Source organism: Myodes glareolus, chromosome 11, assembly GCF_982192425.1.
Source record: "Myodes glareolus chromosome 11, mMyoGla1.1, whole genome shotgun sequence".
NCBI classification, from domain to species: Eukaryota; Metazoa; Chordata; class Mammalia; order Rodentia; family Cricetidae; genus Myodes; species Myodes glareolus.
In genome coordinates this window covers 28,540,253-28,561,393 of record NC_142036.1, presented here as the reverse complement: position 1 = coordinate 28,561,393, position 21,141 = coordinate 28,540,253, and the positions used below count along the sequence as shown (strand labels likewise).

General features: G+C 43.4%; 1 protein-coding gene across 2 annotated transcripts in view; it reads right to left on the bottom strand.

The window, feature by feature from the left end:
- The window catches only part of Kcnk10 (potassium two pore domain channel subfamily K member 10), a 138,503-nt gene that overhangs the window by 52,947 nt on the left and 64,415 nt on the right, over positions 1-21,141 (bottom strand). For both annotated transcript variants that reach the window (XM_085697802.2, XM_048449376.3), the window contains exon 3: positions 5,643-5,760. In XM_085697802.2, coding sequence (XP_085553928.1) covers positions 5,643-5,760 — 118 coding nt within the window. The remainder of the gene's footprint in view (positions 1-5,642; positions 5,761-21,141) is intronic.

Below are 21,141 nucleotides of genomic sequence, written 5' to 3'. Positions count from 1 at the left end.
GACAGCAAAATACCATTGAGGCTGAGAAATAGAGCAGTTCACCTACTGCTCGAAAAGAACCAATCTGGCACATCAGAAATAGACATAGGGAGAGCAAAGGCAGTCTGGAAGTCCCTCTACCAACCAACGCTTCTGACTCTAAGCAAAGGATGTCCAGCTGAACAGGAACACTGCGAAACAACGAGGTTGTTGTAGCAGAGGACCAGATGGGTCTTGGTTCTGATCACCCCTGAGTAGAAAGCATCTCAAAGTCCTTAAGGAAAAAGCAAGTGTTTAAAGACGTGATCCTGTGACACAAAGAACTTTCTGCATGCTTCTTGGGTGCCAAAATCCTATCTTTGCCACACCGTGACTCTGGAAGCCACCTGTCCGCACCTACAGGCGTGTTCTATGACCTCACACTCAGAAAGGTCCTGTGTTGAGGGCAAAAGCGTCTTTGTGCACATGGATAAGCACTGGGGAAATCAGGAAAAGCTAAACACATAACATCTCTTCAGTGGAATGAGGTATATAGCTGTTATTACTAGAATGCTTGGAATGGTTGTAGTTTACAACCTGGTGATCCTTGGTTGCTTGATGAGCCAGGCTCTGACCTTATTTCCATAATTTATGCTTCACTTATTCCAAACTTAAATCTTGAACATGACTTCCATTCCATAAAACTCATCCTTAGGAGTGATATCACTTGAACTTTACAACTAGGTGACTTCTATGTTATCTTAGGGTCAGGCCAATCCTGACACCCACGGGCATTATGTTTACCTCAGTTCTTCTCCCTAGACCCTAAATCTTGGGCAAATATCTGAATCAACAGTACTTGTCTTTGTGAAAAAAAAATCAACATCTACTTTGCAAAGAATCTCAAGGCAAATACGTCTTAAATTTATTGCTTCCTTGAGACTGAGTTAATTATTATCAGAAAACATCTTTCCAAAATTGTTTTGTGCTATGGCTAAAATAAATGATCTGGCGTCAGACTCTTGAAGTCTTGAACTAACACCAGCTACCTAAATCAGATTGAACTGAGATTCATTTTTCTCTTGCCCGTATTGTTTCCCTGACAGCTGTAAACCCTAAGAGACCTTCCATAGTCCTGCGCTTGTGTAAATGTTCTGATGCTACCATGTTGATATTCTTAATTACTTTTTAATAATGAAACATGTGTTTCCATTTTTGCACCAAGCCCTGCTAGTCCTGGTAGGTGACACTAGATGAATGACAGAAGACTCCACTGCTTATTAACTGTGACCTAATGGGTAAGTTAATTAACTTTTCCGGGTCTGATTCTTACCATTAGTAATAATGCGATCATTTCCTGCCTTTCTGGAAATGATGGTCCATGTGAAAGCATCCACACACAAGAGTGAACATCATCTCTCCGGCTTCAAAAGCTAGTTGCTATGGGTCTACCAGCAGAGGCAATAAACAAAGGCCAGGGGGGCTTCTCATTGTCAGAATCAGATATGAAGAAATAAATAGCTGCAAGGCACCTTTGATCCAGACCAGTCTTTTTTCTGGTTTAAACAGGTTCTTAAATGTATTTATTTTGCTGAATGACTATTCCCAGATGCCCAGAGGAGACCAGTTCCAGGAGCCCATGCAGATAACAGAGTTCAAGGATATTCTATTCTCTTATATAAACACCATATTTGCGTATAAACCTAAACACTTCCTCCCATATAATCTAAACTACTTACAACAGCTAATGCAATGTAAATGTTATGTAAATTGTTGTTGAAGGGATGGTGAAATGGAAACACAGTACAGTGTACATACATGTTTTCCATTTGAATATTTTCAGTCCATAATTGGTGGACTCTATGATATGAAAACACAGATACAGAGGGCTAATGATACAAGCATAATCTCTGTATACATCAGCACACAAAAGGCTCTTTTGAGAAGTATATTGATCCTGAGTAATAGGGTCACTTTTCAGAAAAGGCCTTTCGTACGTATGTAACTTCATGCTGCTCATGAGAGTCATGGGGAGAGCCCTGCAAAGTTCTGTGCCCTTTGACAGAGAAAAGGACCTTTCCTTTCTTTGGACCTTTCCCAAGGAAACAACCTACTTCCTGTATAAAAGTCTGCACCGTGGTGTTAAAAGGGTCACAAAAGTAGAAACATCTTAATCCCTCCACAACATGTGACTACAGTATGGACAGCGAGCCCAAGGGGGGTCATCGAAGACGGGCTTTGCAATGAACTCCAAAGCTCTAACATTGCTAATAAGGGAAGCATGAAGAATATTAGCTTGCAAACTGTATGACCTGGAGCAAGCAGACCAGGATATGAACTGCCGGTTAATGAGATAAAGCTTTCTGGGATAACGGTTCCACTTTTTCAACTCCTGGAGAGTGGGCAACTTCTCAGGGGAAGCTGAAGAATGACCAGCCCTGAGATTACTTGCAAGCCTCTTTGCGCATCTTGAAAAGAACTTACCTTAAGTACTTGGCTTTTTTGACAGTTTGCTTTCTCACCTCATTCCTACTTACATTGCATCAAGCCATTTCGTTTTAACAGCTCTGGCTGTCTGGCTTTGTTATGACACTTTGGAATTAAATTTTACTCAGCTAAATAGTACTCAACTTAGAATTCATTATGTCTTAGTTAAGAGAAAGAAAGGGAAAAGTTGCATAGGATAAGAACCCAGCCTGCTGTAATATTCAAGTGGTGGGTTATATTTTTGTTTGGTTTTCTTTTCATCCTTGCTTTGTAGTGGTTGCCTGCTGGTAGCCAGCATCTTTGTGATTTGGAATACGGGAGTGATCCTATATACAACTTCTTAGACACTGAGGCCAGCCTCTTTCCACAGAGGTAACAGCCTCTCAAATAGCCAAAACGAGGACACATGAACCCAGGGGCTCATCTAACAGGGCAGCACGGCCAAAGACTTAAAGCAAGATGATGTGGCCCAAAGATACAGTAGCCAGAAGAATCAGCCACTGGTCATGGGGTCAAAGGACACTTATGGACCCTCTATGAACTCTCTTCTGTCTGTGCACATTGGTTAGAAATGTCTAGATTATAGAAAATCCAATGCAGACTAGCTTAAACTTAAACAAAGGGAAATCCCTCTGACCTGGAAAAAGAGAAAAATTAATATGTTTCTTAGTACTTTTGCAAGCAGCCCCATTCAGAGCTCACAGGCTGTGAGTAGGATTCACTTACCTCTAGCCCTTTCCTTACCCCAGCAGGCTTAGCTCAAGTCTAGACAGAGTAACCTACCAAGGGAAGACAATGAGGGGCAGGGGCTTGGCTCTTCCTTCTCTGGGTTTGCCACCAGGGAGAAAGTGAGAAAGCCATTTCCTCTAAAGTTCAAGCAAAATTCCAAGAAGTTCTCATTGTCCATCTTTGAACTGATTACTCTGGCCACAGACTGAATTGCTTTGTATAGATATCATCATTCTGCTCCAGAGCTAGGGCTCATGAGTGGAAAGGGGAGATAGTAGGTACAGTTGTTAGGACAAAGATGAATTTAAAAATGTATGAGTGATGGGTGGTCGGAACACCAAGTGAGTGTCAATAAATACCATTAATGCTTTTCTGAAAGCCATACCGATACTTCAGAGTCCAGCATAGACAAGGTCCTGTCAACGTCTCAGACAAAACTCTGATTTAGCAATTTCATAAAACAAGAAAATGAGTCGGGTTTTTTTAGTCTATTATATGTAATATCCCCTAAAATCTCATGGATCCAATACTGGCACTTGAGAGCCTTTTCCAAAGTAAACCTTTTGAAATAGCCAAGACTTTCTCAGTTTTAATTTTCTTACAAATCCTCTTAAAATGCATGATGCCTTTCTTCATTCTAATAACCAGACTGTCAAACACATTCTAACATGAGATCATTCTTTTCTGATGGATGACTACAATGTTCTTGGATTGGCTAAAGTTCATAGCACATGAGGGTCCAGGCCACATGCTTTCTCTGTTGGGTGTAGGGAGATTGTGAACTCCAATGGCCTAACCTGATTTGGAGGTCATAAAGGCTTCTAGGTGCAGACCTACACATATAATGGACCCTTGGAACTCTGACAATAGCTAGTGTTAATGAGTTTAAGAATTGCAGATGTAAAATAGCTTGTCATCTAGTTAAGAGAGTTGGTGGTTAACTTTAGGAGTTTACTTGACTGGATTTTGACTACTACTGGTAAAGCATTATTACTGAATGTATCTGTAAAAATGTTTCTAGATGTTTCCATGGGGCATTGTCATATGAGTTGATGGACTAAGTGTGGAAGATCCATCCTCAGTGTGGGCAGGATCATTGGCTGAGGGCATTATAGAACAAAAAGGGGAAGGTATAGAAAAGATCTCTCTCTGTGTGTGTGTGTGTGTGTGTGTGTGTGTCTGTCTGTCTGTCTGTCTGTCTGTCTGCCTGCCTGCTTGCCTGTCTCTCTCACATAAGCATATACAACTCAGATACATTTTGCTTCTTCTACTCTTTGACATCAGAACTCCAACCTCTCTGACCTGTAGTCACCAGAATTTACACCACTGGCCTTGTGGATTTTCAGCCCTTTGGCCTCATTCTAAGAATTATACCATCAATATCCCTGGATCTGAAACCTTTGAACTCAAACCAAACCATCCAAAAACACCCCATGGCTTCCATTGCAAAATGGAAGCTAGCCGAATGAACCTGCCTTGGGATCCTGATCGCAGAAGCCAATGTCCTCTTCCCCATGTCTATGCACATATCACTTAAAGCTGACAAATCGCATGGTAGAAGCCACACTACTCATGTTAAGGCAAACACTGAAAAGATGGTGTCAGCTAAGATTGTGTGGTGGAGAAAGATGGGAAAGGGAAATGTCATCCCTCATAATCAGGATCTATGCATACTGGCTAATGACTAGAACATCAAGGTTATTATATACTATTATAAAATAACCGCTAAGACAAAAATTCACAGCACCTGAGTATCAGAAAACAAAAGAATGCATAAAGTAATGCTGACACTGTTGCAGAAAGGCAGTAATGATGGTTTGTATGAGGGTCAGTTGCTAGAGCATGTGCAAGGGTCTGCTCCAGGCAAATACCCAGGATTTTATGTAGTCAAACTATCCTAGGAAGACAGAAACAAGGAAGTGGACAAGGAAGGAAGAAGGAGACCAACGCTTCCGCTTGCACAGTGGGAAGCTCAAAAACAGTCCCTAAAACTGAAAATTCTAGAAGTAGCAGTACCAATGTGATATTTAAGACTCCAGAGGTGGGCACTGAAACCATCAGACAAAGAGATGGAAGTTATTTTCTCTGGAACAATAAAAAACTAAAGAGGAGGAAAGGGTGTTTTGTTTCCCCATACTCAACTTTGTAGAACGCTTTCATACCACTGTATGAATTCTACCAAGAAGTGCCATCTTTACAATGGAATCTGAGCACAACAGGGCAATCTGAGTTCAACTGGTCAGTCCGTGCCTTCTCCCATTGCCTTGGCATTAAGTTCCTTCCATTGAAATGCTCTTCATTCGGAAATCTCCACCTGGCTCTGGCTGTTTACTGAAAGCAGTCCCAACAGCTGTGTTCACTGAACCAAGTAGGGAGAATCTGATACTACAGTTTAAGAAGACAAATTCTGTCTACCCATTCCTCAGAAGGGTCTGCAGAGGAAAATATATTAGTAAATGGCTGGATACCTATGGTCGTGATGACAGTTCCAGCAAAGAAAAAGGCACTTCCGAGGTCCCAGTGGCTGCTGCTGTTGGAAGAGTTTCCTACGGGGCTGACTCCTGCATTGTCAGCATCGAGCGCATGCTGCAAAGAGAGAGAAAGCACAAGTAAGCGTCTGATAAATTGCTGTATTGCTCAAGAATCTGTGAGGAGCTAGACACTCCCGGTGAAGCAGAAAAACGTACATGCTTCCAGTGGCATACCATACACCCGTGAAAATCAGAAGGTGACTTTGAACATCTGAGAAACACCTAAGATTTAGAGTATTTATATAAAACTTTACATAAGTTTGTATAAGACTTACAGGCATGGGTGGCCTCAGTTATACAAAATACACACATACTACTGTGTGTCCAGATAGCTGTCTAACAGGATATAGACATCTGTCTACAAGGGCTCATTTCTGGAAAGGCAGGCTATAGTTTTCTTTTCCACTCACCCTTTTCTGTATTGTTAAAGTGCTTTCCACTGAGTTTCTTCCAATAGCAAAGGAGTTTAAAACTCAGGCACCAGGTCCGACCAGCTCGGTTCTGCCTGTCATTGATACCAGAATCTTAGATACTTTACCTCAACCTCTCTAAGCCAAATTAATTTACTTGCAAACTGAAGGTGAGACCTTCCCTTGCTATAAGAAATTTTTATATTGGTTTTTTTTTCAAGACAGGGTTTCTCTGTAGTCTTGGAGCCTGTCCTGAAACTAGTTCCTGTAGACTAAGCTGGTCTCGAACTCACAGAGATCAGCCTGCCTCGGCCTCTCAAGTGCCGAGGTTAAAGGCATGTGCCACCGCTGCCCGGTAACACAGCTATAAGGACTTAACGAGGTGGTCCCTTTAGTATTCTCAGCCCATGACTGTCTTTGTTAGGATTTACCAAAGACAGCCAAGTGATTCAGGAACATGGCTGTTCAATGCATAAATATCATAAAGTGGACCAACACAAACAAAAGTTACTATGATATCAATAAGTTTACTAGGGCCACCATCATGTATGTGGCCCATTTTTGACTGCACTGTTATACAGTACACAGCTATAGCATCAGTTCCTTAGGTATCATTGCGGTGCTCACCCTCACCCACATCTACCACTACTTTCTTACATTGTTGAAACTGAAATTGTATTTGGGGAGAAGGGGTGCGCAGGCATCACAGTGCACAGGTGGAGGGCAGAGAACAGCCTGAGGGAGTCAGGTCTCTCCTTCCAGCATACAGGTCTGCTGGAGGAACTCAGATGATCAGGATTGGCAGGAAGCCCCTGTTACCTCAGGAGCCCCCTCACCAGTCCTGCCCTCGTTTTATTAATCAGCCTGAACCGACTCCTCAGTGACCACTGGAATCCCACAGTCTGTCTCAGTATGGCACTACATCATCTACAGTGATGACCCAGCCTCATTGACCAGCAATGGAACTGTCCCCAATCTGTGAGGTGCTGCTCCCTCACTCCCTCGTGCCTTTGATTACACTGTGCCACAAACTATGCCCACCACCCAGGTCTAATCCAGGCCCCCTTTCTCCCCAGTGCCTCAATCTACATATTACAACTCCACAATTGCCCCCTTCCCGAATTTATGCTTGTGCACCAATTCAACATAACCCTAAAATTCGTCCCCGGCTTCAGCATGAGCAAAGGAAGATAAATCCTCTCCGGGGCCCTTCCTGAACTGGTCCTGCCATCCTGCTTCAGTCTGGGTGCAGAAGGAGTTGATATCACGCATCCCAGGCACGTGCAGTCCACAAGTGTGAACTGTAACGAGAAGCCGTTCACCGAGGAGCTTCCAGGAGGAGGTGACGGAGGCATGAGCTGCTTAGAGAGATTGAGACTCCACATTCTGGGCAACGTTGGAGCTGCCCAGTGTAGAGAGGGCAAGGCATAAATACTGAGGCACATTTCTGTGTGTCCTCAACAGTGCCCGTGGAGCTTGGCTCAGACACACAGTGGTTGTCACACACCGGAGGACAACTGGAAAGTCCTTATTCTCTCCAGTATGAATGCTTAATGAGATCGCTCAAGCTTTCTAGGACAGGGATAAGTGACCTGTTCTATAAACCGCCACACAATGAATATTTTATTTAGCCTTGGCGGGTTACATAGAGTTTCTGTTGTTTACTTTTTTCCTTTCTGTCCTTCTATAAATAACTGCTTAAATATGCAAAAATACCTTTCCTACTTCAGAGGCGGTATGAAAAGAAGCCGTAGAATAGACTTTGCATGCGAATAAGACCGACTAGGCGACAGGGTAAAGACAGCCTCTGTTTAAGTCTTTAGTCCTCCTTGCCCCTAAGGATATGAAGCATTATGAAGGTTAGAGCTAGCGACGGTTTCTGACATAAACGCAAGGACCCCAGAATTTAACAGCAGCTGCATGGGCTGTGCACAGATGTTTCTGTCAATGCCTTGAATCGGCGCTGGGTGACAGGACTACTTATTAACCCGGTGCTGCATTCTGATCTACTACTGGTACATGTACACATGGGTGTGCATGTATGTGTGGTGGCCAGAGGTCACCCTTGGGCATCGTTCTCTATCGCTCACCAGCTTGTCTTAGAAACGAGATCTCTCACCGAGCCTGGAGCTCATCAACTGTCTAGACCAGCTGGCCAGCAAGCTCTGGGATCTACTTGTTTCCCCTTCCTCAACACAGATACTGTACATGCAAGCCATCCTACCTGGTCATTATATAGATGCTGTGGTCCTCATACCTGCACCTCAGGCTCCCTGCCAACTAAGCCATCTCCCAGCCTCTCCTCTGTTTTTGAGGGAGACAGGTGGGTGGGGGGTTCTTTCCAGTGCTAAAACCTCACTTTCAGTGTGCTGTGTGACAGCGATCCAACCACGTCAGACAGTCTTCACCCAGGCTTAGATCCATCCTCACTATCTATCCACCTCTGAAGACGCCACTCACAGGTGATACCTCCAGGGCAGGTCTAGGCCTCAGTCACTCGGGCTTCAAATCACACCACCAACACCTAACGTTTCCATAAAACTTGAGAGTTTATGTTCAGTCAAGTCTCACAGTGCTGAGAATTTCCCACAAACATCATAAATAAACCCAGTGCCACACATAAAATACAGATTTGCAAGAAAGACAAATGGAAGTGATTATTGCTACATCGAAAGATCTGAAGCAAGATGTCTTTTCAAGATTCACTTTTCTTGACTAATGCAGTTAATGGATATTTAATGTTTTTGCATGCAACCTTCAAAAGAAGTGTTTATCAACTGAAAGGGAAGGAAACTAACACTCTTCAAGCACCGGCACTGAGCCAGGTACGTAAGAAGTGCCACCAAATTTACTCTCTCTCCAAATCCCAATAGGGTGGTATCGTTCCCACTTCAGCAATGCTGCAGCAGGCATGGGAAAGTCGACTAATCCATCTGAGGTCACAAAACCAGGAAGCAGCAAAGCCTTGACCCAAACCCTGTCTAGCCCAAAGGGGATGGTTTGGCTCGATTCTCTACACATGATACCCAGAACGCACTCCTCTTTCCCTTCCATTCCCATAACTACAGGAAGATCAAACATGATCATTGTCCTAGCATGTAGGCAGGAGGGACCTCTCAGGAGTCAGTAACTTGAATACTTGCTAGGAGCACCTCCATCTGATAGTTTCACATGTGTGAAGTAAACGCCCTTCTCTCCCCTAAGTCATTTATAAAATGGGCAATGTACCCGAATGCCCAGGGAAGCTGTTCTAAGGAAATTGTATTAAAGGGTTGCTTTGGGCCCATTGATATTCTAGTCAAAAACCACTAGGAGCAAGACTTGGAAGTAGAAAGAAGGTGAAAATATGCTTTTCAGTGAGCCCCCAAACTCTTGGTAAGGTTTTTAGATATTTGATTCTATCTAAAATTAAAATGACTGGCTGGGCAGTGGTGGCACACACCTTTAATTCCAGAACTCAAGAGGCAAAGGCAGGTGGAACTCTGTGAGTTCGAGACCAGCCTTGTCAGCTAAGAGAGGTCTAGAATATCCCTGGCTACACAGAGAAGCCCTGCCTTGAAAAATCAAAAACCAAAACAAAGCAAAACAAAAATAATAAATAAATAAATAAGATTAAAATTACCAATAAACCTGATTAAAACTGTTACCACTTGAATTTGGAGGATAAACTCTTTAAATTGTAGCTGATAAAAAATTACTGCATTTCTGAGGTACCATGTAAGGCTTTAGTATATGCTATATTTTGTGTAATGTTCAAATACAGTAAACATACTTATACCCCCAAACAATTATCATTCACTTATAGTGCAACTACTTAAAATTTATCTAGCATTTTAAATTATATATAATAGGGACATTGTTTTAACTAAATAGCAGTAATTCTAAATGAGATTATGGTTTTAACATTGATTCATATTTCAAATTAATTTTATTTAAAATTAACTTTATTAATTTTTAAAGTACTATCCAATGATTTTAATGGTCTGAGCTCAAGTAAACATTGTATAATTAAATGAATTTTTAATGCTTTTATTATCTTTGTATTCCTGCCACAAAAGTGAAGCTAAAGCTGGGTGTGGAAGTATGCACCTTTACTCCCAAAACTTAGGAAACTGAGGCAGAAAGAACAGGAGTACAAGGGTACATACAGAGTTCTAGGCCAACCTGGGCTTCACGACACTGTCTCAAGACAAAAAGCAGGGAGGGTTATAAGAAAGCATCCAGGAGATCATGAACATTTGAGCAATGACAGAACTGTACTGTGTACATTGAGTTTAAAAGATGTTACATGGGGCTGGGGAGACAGCTCAGAGGTAAATCACCTGTCTCGCTATTTAAGGCTTTAGCTAGATTCAACTCCAGAACCTCCAAAAATAAATAAATAAAGTTGTATATGGTGAAAATTCAACCAACATTAACATCAGTTTGGGTCACAACCTCTGACTTGGTGAGCATGTTCTGTTCATCTACAAATTCAACCACAATCAAGTTCAAGAGGTCTTAGAGTAAACAGATGGCAAGGGATGGATAGATGATAGATGGCTGGGAAATGAGGTATTGATAGATGAGAGATAGCTAGATCATAGGAGATGGGTAGGTGATAGGTATGTTATTGATAGATGGTTCATAAATAGAATAGACAGATATATGGATGGATGGATGGATGGATGGATGGATGGATGGTTGGATGGGTGAGTGGATGGATGGGGAGGGAGAGAGAAAGAGAGAGACTCCATATAAGAAGACATTACTTTGCATTCTAATTCCACTCTTTGTTCATGGCCCCTGAGTTGGAATTCTAGCACCAACCCAGCTGCCTAGCAAGCAACTCAAGAGGGCACACTACAGCAAGTGTTGAAATGAATGAACAAGCTAAAGTAAGGGCCATAAGCACACAATCTTTCCTGGGAAAGGAAACCATTTCTACTTCTTAGTATATGAGGTGGCCATTAAATAACAACCACCACCCCACAGATACACGCGTGACCTGTGAAATGATCTAAAAAGAAAAAAGAAAAGAAGGGGGCAGACCAAAACAAGAAGGGGAACTGACGTGGAGGAGGGCATCACCTAAAAGAATCTGTATCTCTCTCCCTGCACCATGCATCGAGACCACACGGAAAGTATAAGAGAGAAGCTACAGCCTCCCAGAAAGAGCCTGCTGTGAGGTGAACAGGGGAGGGAGAGGTGATTCCTCCTTGCAGGATGCCTAGCCAGGCTCCTCTGTCGGGATGCTGGGCTGTGTAAATCACACTTCCACACAACACAAGACGCCATCATGAGCGTTAGCGCTGCACAGGGATAAATGATGGCCCGCAGGGGATCCATAACTGTCTGGGGCTTTTCTCCTATGATCTGTGTGCTTGGTGAGATCATCTGTTTCTTTCTTTTCTTAGGAAGCACCATGAAGACAAACAACCCAAGAGCCGTGATCACCTGCTTGTCTCAGATTAGCTGAAGAAATCGACAGATTTGCACCACACGCATGGGCGCAAATAGCTAGGGTAACCGTTGGATTTATTGTCCTAACCAGGACATTTCCAGAACAAAGACTGCATCTGTTAAAAATTAAACTAGAAACACAGCTCAAATGTAACCCTAGCCACAGTCATTTTGCTAATAATTTACACCACAGGGCAAAAAGAAAAGACCATATCTGAGGGTACACTCACAGCTCTGGATTCCCAAGGTTCTTCATCCCTATAGGGTACTGTCAGCAAAGGAAATGATGAATTGAATATTTGGTCAGGGGAGGGGGGTGAGGTGGCATGGTGTGTGAGTGTGGGAACTGGCTTCATATGCATACTAAAAGTGAGCACACACTCAGCTATGAATGGACAGAGAAGGAAAGCCCCAAGTCCAGTAAGAAAGGCACAGGAAACCGCATGCATTACAGCCCAAAGCACCCTCGGTGGTTCAAAATTCCAACAGTGGGGTGGCAACCAGCTCTCACTCCTTTAACGACAGAGGAAGAGCCTTAGGTGAGAAGCAGAAAGATGATATTAATTTGTTTGCAAACCTCTTTCCTCCTTTCTCCTGCCTCAGAAGTACTCAACACATAAATATTTCACAAACTCAGCAAGGAGTGTGCTCGGGCCGGGGGAGGGAAGTTTAGCTGCAACAGAAAAATCAAACAGCAATGCTGAGAGCTGGAGGAAGTCTGGAGCCCTGCTCGGCTAGGCAGGCTGCCAGGGTCAGAGACATCCCTGCCTCAGTACAGACAGGTAGAGACTGTTAGGGATGTGACTCTTGCAAATATAAATAATCAACAAATATTTGGATGTGCAAGTCGCTCAGCTTCTGACCTTTTTTTCTCGTCTGTAAAATGAGGAAAGGCTATCTCCCTTACGAGGTCGTTGTCAAGGCTTTTGGAAAATGTTTGAAACAAAGCCTGGTGGTGGTGGCACACACCCAGCATTCAGGAGGCAGAGGCAGTTGGATCTGAGTTCAAGGTCAGCCTGGTCTGCAGAGTGAGTTCCAGGACAGCCAAAGACACACAGAGAAACCCAGCCTTGAAAAACTTAAAAAAAGAAAAAAAGATATGGAACAGATCAGATAGCAAACTCTCAAGATGATGATGATGATGATGATGATGATGATGATAATGATGATGATGGTGATGATGATGATGATGATGGTGATGATGATGATGGAAATGCATCCCTTAAGTTCCTATGAGTGCACATATTAACCCAGCCCACACAATGACTGTGTATAACAGTCATCATTGGTCTCCGTGGGATATGTGACACTGAGAATAGTGAGGTACCTGAACCATAGCTCACATTTGGTGGATGGCAAATCTAGCCAGGGATGCTGTTAGATTCATCACCAGGAAGAACATTGAGCCAGACTCTGGAAAGTTGGATCTGTCCATCTTGAGGTATTTCTGTTTTGTTTTGCTTTGTTTTGTATTGTTCTCATTGTATTGTGTTTTGTTGTCATTGTGTTGTGTTTTGTTGTCATTGTGGTTTTTTTGTCACTGTCTTGTTTTGTTTCCCTCCCCATCTCAGATCATTCCCTTCACCACACCTGTCACACACCTGGTCTTGGACATCTCAACTGCTCGTGAGAGATCTAGAAAGACAGAAAGGAAGCTAAGGTCATCTTCTACTCAGGCAGAGAGTCACTGTGACGTTAGACCTCTGCAGGCCTGAGAGAATTTGACATAATTCAGAGGCCACCCTAACTGCACCACCTCAAAGCCCTCAATAGCCCACCCCCCACCCCATCTTCCTGGGATGTTCTCAGAAAGACAAAGGGAGAGGCACCCGGGAGCTATGGTGACTGACTATCACCATGGGGTTTCTTTTCTGCTGCTTTGAATATTCAGTTATGTGCAAATATTAGCCTTTCCTTGGGTCCCAGGAGAGGCGGGTAGCAAGCTCTCATCAGGACTTTATATCCTGACCATAAATCTAAAGTGAAAGCCACCTGCAGAAGGTAGATGAGCTGCGGATCTATTTATAGGATTAGAGAAACCCAGGATGAGCCAGTGGACATCCCTAGCCTACAGTCTTAATACAACTCAGACTTTCTCATGATCCCAAATAAATCCTTTGATCAAGGGGGAGCGGGTTCTAAAACTCAATTCATTAATGCCTGAATATAATGACTAATTTAGCTATTGTCATGGAGGACCAACGACATTGGTGGGGGGAGCTTATTTAACTTCTTTCTAAATTGTTCCATATGATATTGTAAAACTTCCCCCCAAACCTGATTTGTTCAGAAGAATAACCACAATGAATGCACCAAGTCCACTAGGAAAATAAGAATATATGTGTCAACACTGATATGATCAATAAACTCTCAGACCAACTATATATTACCCTTTCGTCTTGGTTTGGGCTCAGTCTCTACAAACTGAGTAACACATTGCCAAGTAATGTTGAAAATTACCCTGGTATTAAGTAGAATATCCGATGGATGCTCCATGGTCTGGCAAGATGGCTCAGCAGATTGAGGCACATGCTGCTAAACCTGACTGCCCGAGTCTGATCCCTGGGCCCCACATGGTGAGAAAGAGGTGAGTCCTGAAAGTGTTCTCTGAAAGCCACAAAGGCACAGTGACATGTGTGTCCCCCTCCACCAGCACTCAATAAAAAAAATGGAATTCGGAGAATAAGAATAAAATAAATAAATAGATAATCAAATCACTGACTAGTCTGTGCAAGCGGTATGAGCGTAGAGAGAGTATTAGAAAGAGCCTGAACTTAGATGATTAAAACTATGGCCCCAGGGGCCCCCTTGATTTCACTGTTCTTGACTCCATTGCTTGACCCCTTGTTGTTCTTTGGTGTTCAACTTTGACCTCAGCCTAGTAAACAACGAGCCCACACATACTCCCAGCTTGTCTCTGATAAGCACAATCTGGTTATGGGGAAATAAGTAAGCTGTGTAAATCAGAGGCACTCCAAACAAAGTTCTAGAATACCCTTAAAAGTAATGATAGTAACCAGTATTTGCAATATGCTAGACTCTTTGGTTATCATAAAAACTCTGGATAATTGTGGAACTCTTCTCAATGAGAATATTCTCAAATGAGACCACAAAAAGCAGGAGTAATTTGTTCGGAGGTATGATAATTAATACGGAGCAAGGCTAAAATGGCTTAAAGTCGTTAATGCTAGCCCTCTCCTGTCTTCTACAGACAACTTTCTATTGAGTTTCTAACATATTCTAACCTGCATCTGCTCTTTCACTGTGCAGGACGACACAGACAATTCAGAACCAACACAATCGTTCGCATTTTAAAGAACCCTAAGGTCAATCTTGGGGGTCATCCTGAGCCCACAAGCTTTTGCCTCTTCTTCCTATTTCTGTTAAAAGAAAAAGAAATGTTCTCAACACAGACTACCCTTAATGATAGCTCTTGTGCTCTGAATTTCAGACAGAACGTACTGGCCTAGTCCTAATACCTATGTTTAGACACAAAATCATATTCCTGCAGAAGCCGGCTAGCAACCAGTCATTATTGTCTACCCCACTCACGGGTGCATGACCCCATCGCAGGGGTCCTGGAGGTCAAGTCTAAGACTCTCCCTTTCCATGAACGGGAGCCCGAGTGCTTCCTAATCATTGAAACCAATCACATTGGACTCCATCCAGGCCAAGTCAGTCTCCTCAACCCAGAAATAGAGCATTGTGGTTAAAAAAGCAAACTTTTGGAGCCACGCAGTCTTGTCTGCATCTCAGTTCTTCCTCTGGCCAAAGCCTGAGCACACTGTCTGCTTCTCTGTCCCTTGGTTGCTGACCTCTCTGAGGGTCCCCAGGGAGAGTAGATGGATGAGGCGCATTCCCAACGCAGGGAGCAGCAAGCACCAAGCCTCGATGAGCTAGCCATACAATTTCTGCTCACGGCTCCTGAAGGACAGGCAGTGTTTACATCATACACTTGCTTCATACTTTTTAGAACTGCTAAAGCCTAACGTGGTATCTGCTTCGTGTCAAGTAGTCAAATATTAGTTATCCAAATGAAGAGCACGGATTAGAAAAAATAAGAATGACTATAGAAGCCACCATCAAAACTTTATTATTCCCCAATACATACAGCACCACCTTAAACAAAAGCCAACACAGGCACATTTGTGTAGAAAAGCAGACTAGCTAGCATTTATTTCTGGGATTTTGGTATTGTTTTTCTGAGAGGTTTCGGGTTTTGTTTTTGGAACACTGAATCTTTGTTTGCTACTTTCCAGGGCCATGCCAATTTCTATTAGCTCTTTAATATCTGGCTTAAAAGCTTGAGATCACAAAACAGTGGCAGAACCAAGAGCCCCAGGAGGTGGCGGGGGAGGGGGAGCAATAACAATAATGAAGTCGAGGCCTGAACAGGCAGGTCAGGGGCTGCAGGCCTGATCCTGCATACACTGAACAATTTTCTATGTGACTGATTTGCCAGCTAAAGGGCAGTCCCTCTGACTGCTAGACACCAGCCATGGAGAATTATGTCATCCCTCAGAGCCGTGTCCCTGGGCACTAAGAACCCAGCTGTCACTGTCAGAGGTCACCTGTCTGGGCTGGCTGGATGAGGAGCAGCCTAGGTTAGGGAGAACGCAGAGATGACCTGGTTTGGGACTCTGAAATCACAGCCTGGTGTATGCATATCTCAAAAGCCATGTGTGGTGGTTTGAAAGCAAATGGCCTCTATAGGCTCATAGGGAGTGGCACTATTAGAAAGTGTGGCCTTGTTGAAGTAGGTGTGGCCTTATTAGAAGAAGTATGTCACTGGGGTGGCCTTTGAGGTTTCAAAAGCCCAAGTCAAACTCAGTGACTCACTCTGCCTGCTGCCTGCCAGTCTGGATGTAGCACTCTGCTACCTCTCCAGTACCATGTCTGCCTACCTACTGCCATGCTGGCCACCATGAGGCTAATAGACTAAACTTCTGAACTATTCGCCAGCCCCAACTAAACAATTTCCTTTATAAGAGTTGCCGTGGCCGTGGTGTCTTTTCGCAGCAATAGAACATTGACTAAGACACCATGCTTCCCTTAAAATGGTTTCATTCCTAAACATGTGGAGGCTCCGGGGACTGCAGTACAAGCGAGACAGGAAGATCATTGGGAGATGCACTACTGGCAACTAAACCAGGAATGAAGGACACGCAGTTCATAGCAGCCAAAGAATTTTCTGGAACGGAGGACTCATCTTGCCTATTCTGTTTTGAGGCCTTAGGTAGAACATCCAATACAACAAGAATATAAGGTTTTAAGAAAAGGATTTTCTGGCCAGGCATGGTAGCACATGTCTACAGTCTCTGTACTTGAGAGAGAGAGAGGCAAGGGGTGCCCCAGGATCTTAGTATCCCCTCTCACCCCGATTTTACTTGCAAATATTTATAAGATAATTAATATTCATAAGGCTTGCCTCTCCCTTTATCTACAAATAAAACATGTTTAAAGCCAGGGCTCTTTTAAAAGAGGTGAATAACAATTAATCATTGCTCCAAAAGCACAGAACTGGCCCAGTAGGTCGTCTTAGTTATAAACCCAAAGCCCAAAGACATCATGGATCTCCATACTATCCATAGACACCATACTATCCCCAGGATCTGAAATCATGTCCGGCACACAGTACTGGTCACCGAATGAATGAATCAGTAAATGGTTACGGTGCTATCAGAAGAAGACGGCAAATCCCGTAGCTTCAGAAAATCATTGGGGACTGATCATGCAGTCACCCCACATTTGATTCTAAAGGGACAGCTTTGTCATCTCTCGTCCTCCTCTCATCCTTACAATAGCAGCTTTGGCCACTGTGATCAAAATGGTCACACCCAGTTCCCTCATGCAGCTGCCCACATCTTAAATTCAGTGCTCTGACTAAAGCATGGTGGGATCAAGATCAAGAAGGATGATTAATCAGAGATCAACTGTTCAGCTCAAGGACCTTGCCATAGACATTGTGGTCAGACGATTACAAGTCCATGAGGGAGGGAGGAGACAGTGGCATATGCCCAAAGGCAAGCACCTAGACTCACAAAGAAGCTCCCCCATCAAGCCAGTAGAGTGAATTTTCCCTTAATGGGGAAATGTTTCTCTTGATCTTGTACATATTCTACAGGCCCATTGTGTCTGACCAAAGTGGGAATCTAATTAAAAGAGCCTGATTCTGAAGTTTAAGAAGACAAGATTCAAGTCCTGCCTGTTCTTATCCTGCCACTACAGAGGTGCAAGAACTTCGCCCTTTATAAAACAGGACAGTGAGGATGGCCACCTCCATGAGCATAGAAAGAGCCACATGGAGCCAGTAATATAGAAAATCCCTAGCACTCCACCATACCACTAATACTCAAGGAAAGTGCCAAGTGGTACTCATCAAACACTGTTCAAGGTCCAGGTTTTGAGTAAAGCACCTGAGACTCCATTTGGAAATGTTAAAAATACATGAGAGACCATGAATGGGATGGATACAAGGCTCAGAGGGTGATAGTACCTGCTAGCCTTCCAGAGGACCCAGGCTCAGTACCCAGTAAACACAGACTCACAACCTCATGTAACTCAAGGTCCAGAGGATCTAAAACATTCTTCTGTTCCCCTCAAGTATACACACACACCACACCCACACATACACACACACACACACACACACACAGAAATATACACATGCATATAAACACAAACACACACAACTACACACATGCATACACACACTTATATACATACACACACATACACACATGCATATATACACTCATATACATACACACATGCATATACACATGCAAACACACACTCATATATACATACATACACATGCATATACACACATACACGTATGTATATAAGCACACACATACACATATATATACACATGTGTATACACACACACACAAACACAAACCACCTAAAATTTAAAAAGAAAACTCATAAAGTAAGATCCATTAGAAAGTTCCCATTTGCCAACAGAGAGTCACTGGACCAGCCATGAGGGAAAGGAAGAGTAGGGTGAGCACTCTCCCATACTCCACCACAGTCTGGACCAGGCCTCTGTCAGGCAAATGGACATTATGGGATTCTTAGGACAGAAAGATGGCCACAAACAGAAGATGTCACTGTTAAGGTCAAGGGAGTTCTAAGCAATCTATCTTAGGCAGCAGTGAGGTGTCAAGAAAGTCAGTGTTCCAGCACTGAGGCGGTGTGCTTACACTTAATTTGCTAGAATGGAGCCAACCTACACACAAGAAATGTTTTCTAATAAGAGCAAAATAAATCCTTGTTACATCCAGGTACTTAAAATAGGAGAGGGGAGAATGTCCTCCCTGGTGGGCACCTTATGCAGCCAGAAACCTTCTCCTTTAAAATGCCTCCCCTTCTGAGTGTGCATCTATCAGAAGAAACAGCTGCAAAGTGACCACATGAGTTCCACTGAGTACATAAAGCACCCAAGAACTCAAATAAACAATTTGTCCTGATAAACAATTGCAGCAAATCGTCATCCATCCAGCTGAAGCATCCTTCCTTCCCCCATGTCAGTCATGGCAGCCTCCTCACGAGTTTATGCTTTGTGGACTGCAGAAGATGAATGCTTTATGGATTTCACTAAGACTAGTCAGAGCAAACGTGTTTGATGCAATGGCGCTGGGAACAGGGAGATAAGCGATTGTAACAAGGGAGAGTGTTGGGAATAAAGAAATTCTCAGAACAAATGACTGTCGTATCAAACCCATGGAAACTAAGTTCAAAAGCATGTTGGAGGTGCCTTACTCCACAGCCAAAGAAATGCATGAGCATGGTCACCTTTGTTTATTTCATTACATTATTTGCAAGCCACATTGGAGAGGCAAGGCAGAGAGTTGGTTGGGGAAAGAGACGGCAGTTCCTGAAGGCCAGTGATGAGCCAGTTCTCTACCAAGCCCTGGTCACGTACGTATTCTCTGGAATCCGAGTGAAGACCAATGACTACTCCCTTCACAGTAAGCAGAAGCTTAGGTTCAGTGGGTAAAAGGGCAAAGCCATCCAACTCTAGCACCTGTACTCTTTGCCCTCCTTTACATTACACGATGTTGCAACATTCTCCATACCGGCCTTCCAACTTCTCCATTCTCCAATCCATCCTCCTCTTCGGTAAAAGACTTACTTTTCTAACATGAAACTTCTATCATGTCTCCGCTTCCTACAGTATAAATTCCAAACTCCTCTGAAAGGCATGGGAGGGGCCTTCCCAATCCCACCCATCTATTTCCCACGGACTCATCTCTGCTGACCTCCTCCCACCCATCCCAGCTCAAGCTGTGCTGACCATGGTAGCTTTCTCTCAAGTCACTGGGATGCCTTCAGCTATGATCTACCTAAATGAACCCCCCCCCTCACTGGTGGAGGGCATGAGATGGGCAATCAGCGGGCCTATCAATAAATCCTGCATCATTCACTTACCACCCAGGTAACTCAGAGCATATAACTTCACCTCCTGGTGTCTGTTTCCTCATCTATAGAGAGGCACCAAAGACAATCTTTATGGGGTAGATAGCTGTAGGAATGAAAGGAGAAACATACCCATAGAACATCCCTAGACTTCTGATTTCCTGGCTTCTTTGGGCCTAACACTTTTCAAATAGTTCCAGTTCAGAGAATTCAAATTATTGGTTACATGCTCCTTCCTTCAGCTCTTTCCAACCAATTTGTGTTAGACCTGACTACTCCTTATGCTGTATTTTGTAAGCTAGTTAGTGGGCTCCCTAGTTTCTACCCACGAGATATCTATAGTACCTCTGCGGTGTGACAACCAAAAATGTCTCTACACACAGTCAAATGCTACCACGGGGGCAAACTCCATACTTCCACACCTCGCTTTGAGCCTTGGGTTACAGCTCAGTGCCAGAACACTTGTCTACCCTCTGCAAGACCGAGGGTTCAGTCTATCAATTCCAATACTGGCCCCATAGAAGAACTGCTGTTTGAAGCTCCAAGCAAGCCAAACAGTTGCATCCATCACCAGCCTCTTTGGAGCGTCCATCATGCCGCAGTCTAAACCCTTCCTAGTGAATTACTACTTTTAGATTTCCGGCATCCAAAGGGCAGAAGAGTTTACATTTTTTTAATAATAAAAATTAGAACTCAGGGAGGCTAGCAACTTCCTCAAGCTGTGTCTTGGTCGCATCCTATCTAACTCCAGCACCCAATTCATAACTTGCTCCCAGAGGAGTTCTGCAACAATTTCAAGAATGAATACATAGATGGATACACGAACCGATGAAGTGATGAATGAGACCATCTCCTTCATAATAACTATCATTTTCTGACTCTCGGGGACAGTGAACTGTCAGTCTCTCAGACGTGCCACAGTATCAAAGTGATTCAATTTATCAGAGGATCCATCCCAACCTTGGTTATTCTGAACTATCTGGCCTTTTTGTCAGAATTTTGCTGTTCTGAATACTCTGTATTTGTTCTCTTTGATTTATCATAGTTTCCAGTAATCGGCACTGAAATTTCTATCCACTGCTCACTCCTTCCCAACTCCGGTGAGATGCACTAATAGTTCTCCAAGAGATCACAACTCACAAAAAACCCTTCCAGTTATG